We start from the raw sequence: 10,021 nt of genomic DNA on the forward strand, positions 1-10,021 counted from the left end.
AATTAAAAAAATTATCAAATCAATTAGTTTAAATTTAAGCTTTCAAGAAAAAATGTTTTTTAAATTTGTTAAAGTTTTGTGACATTGACACAAATCTTGGGGGTGTTTGTCTAAGCTTATAAGCTGGTCAAACTAGCTTATAAGCTCTAAAATTAAGCTGACATGTTTGTTTATAACTTTTTTGAGCTTATAAGTTGAGCTTATAAGCCAAAAAAAAAAAAGTTGGGGGGAGGTACTTTTTTTTTTTTGGCTTATAAGCACTCTGCTTATAAGTTAGTTTGACCAAGTATATTACCACATTATCCTTGTTTAATTTTAAAATTTTTTAGTATACCCTTGTTTAATGTAGTACCTTTTTTAGTCATTTTATCATAAAATATACTTATAAGCCACATTTTACCAAACACGTCAACTACTTATCAGTCACTTATAAGTATTTTAACCAAACATGTAATTGCTTAAAATTTCAAATGCTTATAAGCACTTGTTACTTATATGCTAATTTTCATAAGCTCAGACAAACACCCCCTTTATAGGGCATATGGTTATTTAGTAAATATGTGAAAAAATAGGGGTAATTATGACCATCAATATCGTTTATAACACGTACATTGAAAACTGTCCGCGCGTTGATTCTTCCGGGGGCCCACCACTATAAAGAAAGTGGGTGTATGATGTATCTTTCTAAAATCATATTCGAAACTTGGTTTGGTGTTTCTACTTTTGTTTTTTCTCTTTTAACTGAAATAATTCGTCAAGATAATTCTTTTGACTTGTATTTATTCCATTTTATTATAATATACTTTATAGATTCTAGCACATTTTTCTTATTTATTTATTTATTATTATTGTTATTATTTTTAGCATAGAATTTATACTCAAATGAATTTATATTCAGTAATTGGTGTAAAGGCTATTTGGGTATTGATTTCTTAGCATCAATTTAAAAGTTTTTTTTTTTCTTCATTTGACAAAAATTATTCAGATGCAAATAAACATTAAAAAGTAACAATTATTGGCTGGTTAAATAATCAATTAAGACTTTTAAGTGTATTATTCAAGATATCTTAAGTTTGGTTTAATAATCAATTTAGACTTTTAAGTGTATTATTCAAGATATCTTAAGTTCGGTTTATTTCAACTATTGATAAAAGTGGTTATTGAAACTCTTATTGGCCTATAGTTTCTAAAAATTACTAATTCCTGGGAAGATTCCAGAAAAAAGAAAATCTCGCATGAGATAATCTATCTAGTTACAAACTTAAACATTCAAATAAAGAAAAAATCTCTCATCAAACTAATGTGTGTACGGATCTAGTTACAATGTATTGAAGATTTTTTGTGCAAAAGCAATAGAAGTTTGTATTGAAAACTAAATTAAACAAACCTTTTTGTGCATCTTGGAAAATGCTAATACAGAACTTGCAGGGAAAGGCAAGACAATCCCATCTGTACAAAGAAATATAATATTTTTCTCGTTCTTTTTAATACTTTGCTTAAGAATCCATGTTTCCGTAGCTTTGCGGCAAGAAACCATCTGTTAAATTAGTACAAAGGAATTAATGAAGCCGAAGAATCTGATACAGTTCTGTTGCCATATCCTGACAAGTACATTGAAACCGAAAATGCAGCTCTACTATTATTATCCTTATATTTCTTATTGGTGGCTGGAGAGATCCAAGTGATTACTTTTGCCAGAGCCCAGAGAAGACCATAAAGATATCCTGAGCAATTAATTGTGTCTCAGGCTCAGACAATTTATGAACCAACAATAGCCCATTATCTTGATCGCTGATCACCATCACCGCATTTCAACAATTAATGAATCGCTCAGTTTTGTGCATTCAATAGAATCTTGAACATGAAGCCATTGATATTTCTGTTTTGTAGCTGACACGCAGCTAATGTCCAGTGCCACCAAGATTTCTCTCATTTGTCAACACCGATTGTCTGCCTCTGCCGCATTTTGCGCAATATTCATACTACTGGATAAAGTCTACAAGTACATGAGTCAAATTCATGTTCAGAGACTTGGACCCTGGAAATTTCTAGAAGAAATTTTCAGCTTACTTAAAGCTCTAAGGCCATGGTTCTTCTGGATCGATGACGATATATAGTCCAGTGTCGATACAAGCGTAGTTTGGGCTAAAAACAAAAATTGGGCCAATAGATTTGACCAGCAACAAGGAAGTCAAATGTAAGTAGAAAACCCAAACTCACATAGCCCTAAATCAAGTTTGATTCGCAACCACACCATTTAACAAAAGTCTAATTTTTTTTTTTTTTTAAATTACTGACATTTGCACTAAGAAAATTTTCATAATAGAATAAAAGAGTTAACTACTTTTTTCCACCCAAATAATGGCTTAATGACACTTTCCCACCCACATATTTTTAAATACTACTTTAATATCCAAATTAATATATATTCGACTGCAAATAGAGAACAAACTTAGTTCAGATTGTTGGGGCTTTTGAAGAGAAGAGACCGATGAGTTTTTTAGTGGTGGAAGGTTAGATTTTGGTAGTTGGGATTGATCGGAATTTGACTTGGGAGAGGTGATTGTGCAAAACCTAATCGCTCGATTACCAACAATTGGCAAGGTCGATAGGAGTAGGGTTTGACGAGTTTTGGTGAGTGATGATCAGGAAAGAGAATGGTGGTGGTGTGGGGTCGCAACGATGCTAAAATCGGAAACGAAACATAATTTTAGATATTAAAGTGATATTTTAAAAGTATGTAAGTGACAAAGTGTCATTAAATTATTATCTGGGAGGGAAAATGTTGTTTACTCTCTTAAAAAAGATAAAACATAATAATCTGCAACCATATGCCCGACATAATTTACTATTTTACATGGAGAATATATCTAATCACTACATTATACGTCTAAGATGTGTGCAATGTATCAATAGATGTATCATTATTCTCTCCTCCTTCGAAAAAAGTCCTTTAATGGTTTTGCATATCAACAATATGATTAGGAACTGAAGTTACAACATTGGCTTCTAGATTTTGTGCAGGATATACTCTTGATTCACTTCCATTGAAATGGTATGAAGAGTGATCCTTTTTGTCAAAATGCTTTATCAAATCGACGATCTTTGCTAGGAAGGATCGTTCAGAGTGAAGATGGTGGTCATTCAAGACAGGCCAGTGTGAACTGTTAGAATGTAATGAAAGAACATAATGAAGAAGTAAAGAAGTGTGAGGTAAAGAAGTGTGAGGTAAAGAAGTGTGGACGTTTTGTTGATGAAGGGATGTTAGGAAGTAATGAAATCTGACCGTTGATTGTAGATGACGTGTCAGGGAGCTAGTTTTATTTCTATTACAGTGCACATGCAAAATGCATGCAATGCGCATGTATATATAAAACACTTTACGCATGTATCATTAATAATCATCATCAATAATACAGATCTGAATTTTCTCTCTCTTTTGCTCTGTCCTGCTTTTTCTGTTAGTGTTTTAATTTGGTATCAGAGCCATGGACAAACGTCAAGAATGGCTGATATCTCTCAAAATCCTTCACCTCTTCACAAAATCCTTCACCTCTTCACAAAATAGATAATAGGTCGAGCTCCAAACACACCTTTGATTCAAGTAATCCTATCAATTCTGCTATAGTGTCATCTTCAACATTGCCTGTAATTTCACCGAAACTAACGAGAGACAACCACCGCTTCTGGAAATTGCAGATTCTTTTTGTAGTAGGAGCTCACGACCTTGAAGAACATCTCACTGGTTTAATATCGTGTCCAGCTCCTTTCGTGAAAGCTTTATTAGACGGTACACAATTAGAGGTAATAAAAAAACCTAATCCAGAATACTTACTTTGGAATAAAACTAACAAAATGTTAGTTAGCTGGCTGTTGTCATCAATTTTAGAATCTATGTTTGTCATGATCTCTAAGTGTCAATTTGCTACTGATATTTGGCTGACATTAGAAAAAGAATTCTTGACTGAGTCTAGAGCTAAGACACTTCATGTTAAAAACCTCTTACAAACCACAAAGAAAGATGATATGAGTATACATGATTACTTCTTAAAAATGAAGAACTATGCAGAAAACTTGTCATCGAGAGGAGTTGTTATTACTGATGAAGAGCTATTAAACTATATTCTGGATGGTTTGGATTCAGAGTATGATGCTGTCGTGGTTAATATAACAACCAGACTGGAATCTAAGGTTGATCCAATATCTGTTCAGGAAGCTCAAATTGTTTTACAAAAACTTGAACTTAGGTTGGAGAAATCACATGCTGTAATGAACACAATGATTCATAATGAGTTTCATAGTAGTTCAGCTAATGTTGCTAGTGTTTCAGTGGTGAATGAGAACAAGAAAATTGAGCCTGATCAATCACCACATCTTTCTGGAAATCAGTTCAACCTTATTTTAGTAATCAATTTTCTGGAGGATATGGTGGTGGCCGAGGTAGAGTTCGTACAGGAGGTAGAAACAGATTTTTTTGTTAAGTTTGTGGAAAAGCTGGACATCTTGCCTTACACTGCTATCATCGGTTTGATGTAAATTTTACTGGACATAATTCTTATGTCAGAGGCAACTTTAATCCACCTGTTTTTATGAGATCATCTGCATCTTTAACAGAAGGACACTACACTTCTGCTCCTTCTCCTCCTCCTCCTCATTACACACAAGACAGTATCTCTTGGACCATTACCATCGTATCAACCTGGATACCACACTCAATTCTTGCCAAATGCTGGTCCACTTTCTACACCTACTGCAAATCAGCCAATAGCTCATAATGCCAGTCAATCTAATCAAGTGTTCATGGCACAATCTCAATCTTCTAATCAAACACCTGCTACTATCAATTATGTTGCTTCACCAACCTTTGTTCAAGATGCAGCCTGGTATATGGATTCAGGAGCCACGGATCATGTTACTTAAGATTTTTCACAGCTTACAACAAGCTCTCCCTACACCGGAAATGAACAACTCCAGGTTGGTAATGGTGAGTTGTTATCAATCTCTCATACTGGTTCTGGTACATTACTCTGCCCTGTTAAAACTTTGCACCTCAAACATATTTTTTTTGTTCCTCATATCACAAAGAATTTACTTAGTGTATCCAAGCTCACTAGAGATAATGATGTTCTTGTGGAATTCTTTACTGATCACTGTGTGGTTAAGGACAAAATGTCTTAGGTCATTCTTCTTCACGGGGTACTTAGAGCTGGACTTTATCGCATTCAAGTCCCAGTTCATTCACCGTGTTCTTCATCTAGTGCAGTTTTGGATCCCTCAATCTCCTTAAAGTCCATCGGCAACAGTCTTGTTCCTTATGTCAGAGTCTCTAATAAAAATGTTGATATCCTGTCTACAACTCAAAAATTGTATTCCACTTTCAATAAGTGTACACCTTTGAATATTTCTGTCAATAATCAGTCTTGTATTGGTCATGTTAATCCGTCTGCTTCAATTTCAGTTGTAACTGATACCTCTATTGGCAATAAATTGAATGTTTTTCCAACCTGCAAAACTGATTTTATGCTATGGCATTAACGTCTTGGTCATCCTAACATTTCAGTACTCACAAACATTCTTAAAACTCTAAAATTACCTCATCTTGCGAAACCAGACATCAAATTTTGCCAAGCCTGTCAGTATGGCAAACTACATCAGTCTACCTACCCCAAGTCTGGTTCTCATGCATCCAAACCACTTGAAATTATTCATTCAGATCTTTGGGGACCCTCACCAATCACCTCCCCTGAAGGCTTCAGATATTACATACAATTTTTGGATGACCACGCTAGATTTACTTGGATCTTTCCTCTAAAGAACAAATCTGACAATTACACCATTTTTACTCAGTTCCACAAACTAGTAGAAAAACAATTTAATGCCTCTGTCAAATTTGTCCAAACTGATTAGGGAGGGGAGTATAGGAGTTTGGTCTCTTATTTTAAGGATCATGGCATAATCTTTAGGTATCCTTGTCCTCATACCCATCAACAAAATGGGAGAGTAGAGAGGAAGCATCGTCAAATTGTAGAACAAGGTTTAACTCTTCTTGCACAAGCTGGTATGCCACTGAAGTATTGGTGGTTTGCGTTTCAAACCTCAGTTTATCTTACAAATAGACTTCCGTCCCCTGTTCTTGATAATCTCTGTCCTTTCCAGAAACTCTTTCATACTATTCCAAACTATTCTGCTCTCAAGATTTTTGGTTATGCAGTCTATCCATTTCTTCGACCCTATAGTGCTCATAAGTTTAATTTCCATACTGTTAAATGTACGTTTGTTGGGTATAGTCTTCAACATAAAGGTTATTTGTGTTTAGATCCTTCTGGTCGAGTTTATACATGTCAGAGTGTTAGTTTTGATGAGTCTGACCTCCTATTTCATACTTCCTCCAACTCTGCTTCAACATCTACAACTACGTCGTCTGAATCCTTGCCATCTGAATCCTTGCCAGTTGTTCCTGTCTCTTTTTCTTGGTCTATTCCCAACTTGAAGAGATGTAGCAAGAGTGCAGAAATGGAAGCAACTCTTGTGATTAGAAAGAGCCCCCCAAAGCTGTACACACTGAGACTACTACCCGAAGAAATTGTCGCACTTTTATCTTCACAAGTTGGTTTGCTGCCAAAAGTCTTTCACTCGATTGCTTCCATTGTATCTTTATCTTCAGTCACCTTCAAAATTGCACTTGACATGTAAGGAACCAGTGGGAACCTTGTTGAAAGGCCTGAAACAAGAAGATATGTATCACCATATTAATTCATTGGAATTATAGTGATCATACAAAATATTGTAAATATATGTATATATGAGAAATTTAAAGTGCGAACATCCTGAAATTTTAAATGTACAAACTAAAGGCTAACGACTAAACATGGGTTTTGAGTTTTGCACCTTGTATCCCTGACTTTGATTTTTTGCATTTCCCTAAGTTAGAGATTAGTCGTTGACTTATAGTCTGCATGTTAACAACTCTAGGATGTCTCCATTATAAATCTATTGTGGAAGTTCGCATTTTTTTTTAATCAACCATGTATGTATATCTTATATATGAAGCAAGGATACAAATTAAGGCCAACTTATAGACAATTGAATGTTTGAATATTATAACATGAATAAAGTCATGTGTAATAAGTAATGGATAAAGAATCTTACAAAGCCAAATCCGCCGGTTCTGTAGGTAGGTCCGATCATCATGAAGTTGGAGCAGTACTTATTAAGGAAGAGCTTTATGTATGGGATTTCATCAAAAATTGCAGCCACCTCTCCTTTAGACAATGCTACATTATACTCTTCTGGGGTGTTATAAGGCCTCAATTTGTCTTCACTAAATCTCAGTTGTTTCATTAAGAGATCTTTCACAAAAGAATTATTCTGGTATCCTACAAAGTAGCCATGCTTTCTGATCTCTTGCACATCATCAAACGAAGGCCGCAACCGCTTCACTGTTAACATTGAAGCTAAACTTGCAGTATAACTTTGTGTCAAGATGAGTACCACAAAAATCCATATAATCAACACAAATTTTGACAAATTGTTCACCACCTTTTCTCCTGAAACCACACATAAAAACACTATTTTTAATAAACTTCTAAGATATCACATGCTAGAAGTGATAACAAACATTGAGATTACGTATGAATATAAATTATATTACATAACCAGACGCAATATTTAATGTGGGATTTTTTTACCTAAAATTGGTTATATATAAATATAAATTACAAAACCTACTTACATCCATAGATAAGAGAAAATTTTCCCTTGTAATATTAGCATAAACTTGTTTAAATATTATAGATTTGGTGATCTATTATATTTTTAAACAACTATTGTACATCATCCATCATGCCGAACTCTCATAACCTAAAATTGATTCTAATTCCTAAAAGGATCTCCATTAACAATAAAACGAACCAAAATATCTCAATATAAACCATTATAAACCTTTCAATTTTATGTAGTAGAAAGAAATGTAATCAGTTTGGAAGTTAATTACTGTGAGCAAAGACGAGTGTGGAGAAGGAGAACCAAAATATTGTGCCAAGTTGATGCTCTGGAGGTCCTCTGAATTCGGTGTTTATACGATGCTCAAGAACCCATATAACCAAACCTATTAAAATGAAGACTAAGCTAGTTGTTGACCAAAGATCCAAACTCAATGGCTTTAAGAATATCCAGAAGTCTTTCTTCTCATCATCTTTCACCAAAACCACCATTGACACTCCAGATTCTGAATAGGGCAACGTAAAATCAACATAAGTTGACCGGTTTGCTACAATTGTTGTGTCCCCCACTACAGCATCATATTCCTGCAACAGTATGATTATAATTAAAGGAAAATATTAAATGTAGCAGTCGTAACTGAAAAAACTGAAAATTTATTTTTAGTATTCATCAGCACCAACCTGATATTTGATTTTATAGAGATGTTCATCGTAAGTCCCCGCTATCGTCCCATTTTTTCCGAAGGGGATGAACTTATGCGGGAGGGAAAATTCCAGAACATCCAATACTACCATAAACACTTCATAGGAGAACCTTGAAATTTTATGCTCATCGTTCACATCAGTTTCGTTTTCCATATTGATAAATTCAGTAAAAACATTTCTCACTGGAATCCCGATCCTGAATTTATTATTGGGCAGATTTATAGTATTGTCTCCAGGCCAGACTGGGTTCTTTAGCTTTGAGTTTACTGCCTTATTACCATTATCATTCAAATCTCGCTGAAGTCCTTTCGTTTGAGTCCAATATCTGATAATTCTCTCATGCTTTCCAACGACATTGAATATTTCAAATGTTGAAGGTTGCAATTGCCCTTTGACCAAGTGAAATTCTCCACTTACGCCGTCGAATGTTCTGTTTAGCAAAGCGTTAAGCAGCTTTCGGCCATCTTCAAATGTTCCCAACGCTGCAATATCAACTTCATTCTCACCAGTATTCGACATCGTAAAGCCTGAATGTGCCATGCCAGCCTTTTCAACCGCCGCAGCCACCGCCCAAACAGTGTCGTATGCCCACAATCCGAAGAGGTTTTGTCCCTTAATTGAAGATTTCAATTTGGAAACTTGGAGCTTCCTTGAAGAGGGTATAAACGGCCTTAAACCCAATACGCCTTCCATTGAATTGATTGCTTTGGAATGAACAGGATCTAACAAAGACGATAACCCTTCAGTGACGATCCATGCATAGCCTTCGTCCATCATTCCTGATTTCTTTGCCTGTAAAAAGAGCTTGGAATCGACGGAAGCAGTCATATGAACTAAGAAAATTCTCGTCTGCGCATAATTTTCTTTCAAACTCTCGAGCTTCATCCGAATTTCACTGTCATCGGAACCCGGTGAAATGACACATTGATGAAGTACTCGAGCGTTAACTTCTCGCAAGGCATTGGTTAAGTACGGGATCAAGCCATTTCCATAATTTGTATCTTCATAGATGAGTATGAGTTCCGTCCAACCATATGATTTTACAATGTCGGCTATGGCTTTTACTTGAAAGGAATCGTCATGGGCAGTGCGGATGAAAAATTCGTTCTTGGTGGGAGAAAGAGAGGGACTTGTGGCAGAAAATGAGACGATTGGGACGTTAGTTTTTCTTCCGAGATCGATTATGAACTGAGCTTCTTCTAATTTTTGAGGTCCTATGATTGCATGCACCTTTTCATTCTTCATCAAATCTAAAGCTGCAAAAAGTTAATAATATAATTAAAATTTTGAGAAACAACTAAAAGTGTTTACAAAGAGACTTAATGCAATAATAATACTATACGTTAAAAATAGTTAATGTCAACTCAATATCTCCCAACACTATTAAATGAATAAAAATAAATATTTTATAAGGAGTACAAGAAAAATTAAGTCAAAATTTAAATTATGATATATATATATATATATATATGACAAATTTTACAATCTGGACTATATCTAATAAATACTAAAAAAATAGAAATTTTTACAGTTTCCATTACAAAAAAAATCTGATAATTTTTTACCTTTTAGAATTAGTCAATGATAATTAACCA

General features: G+C 34.7%; 1 protein-coding gene across 1 annotated transcript; it reads right to left on the reverse strand.

The window, feature by feature from the left end:
• Positions 1-6,640: 6,640 nt before the first annotated feature.
• LOC116145200 (glutamate receptor 2.8-like) lies at positions 6,641-9,254 on the reverse strand. The gene is made up of 4 exons (XM_031430628.1): positions 8,403-9,254; positions 7,994-8,306; positions 7,150-7,547; positions 6,641-6,721 (listed from the first exon to the last, which is right to left on the reverse strand). The coding sequence occupies exons 1-4, from the start codon at positions 9,252-9,254 to the stop codon at positions 6,671-6,673; spliced, it is 1,614 nt and encodes a 537-aa protein (XP_031286488.1). The 3' UTR covers positions 6,641-6,670.
• Between the last annotated feature and the right edge of the window lie 767 nt (positions 9,255-10,021).

The sequence above is a fragment of the Pistacia vera genome, unplaced genomic scaffold (genome assembly GCF_008641045.1).
Source record: "Pistacia vera cultivar Batoury unplaced genomic scaffold, PisVer_v2 Contig460, whole genome shotgun sequence".
Classification (NCBI taxonomy): Eukaryota; Viridiplantae; Streptophyta; class Magnoliopsida; order Sapindales; family Anacardiaceae; genus Pistacia; species Pistacia vera.

What these genes read in the sequence shown, in the direction of transcription:
- LOC116145200 (XM_031430628.1), bottom strand. Translation starts at nt 9,254, where the DNA reads ATGACTGCTTCCGTCGATTCCAAGCTCTTTTTACAGGCAAAGAAATCA. An exon ending in CACACTCGTCTTTGCTCACA is followed by an intron (nt 7,548 to 7,993) that starts GTAATTAACTTC and finishes GTGTGGTTTCAG; the next exon opens with GAGAAAAGGTGGTGAACAAT. An exon ending in GAACCGGCGGATTTGGCTTT is followed by an intron (nt 6,722 to 7,149) that starts GTAAGATTCTTT and finishes TTCTTGTTTCAG; the next exon opens with GCCTTTCAACAAGGTTCCCA.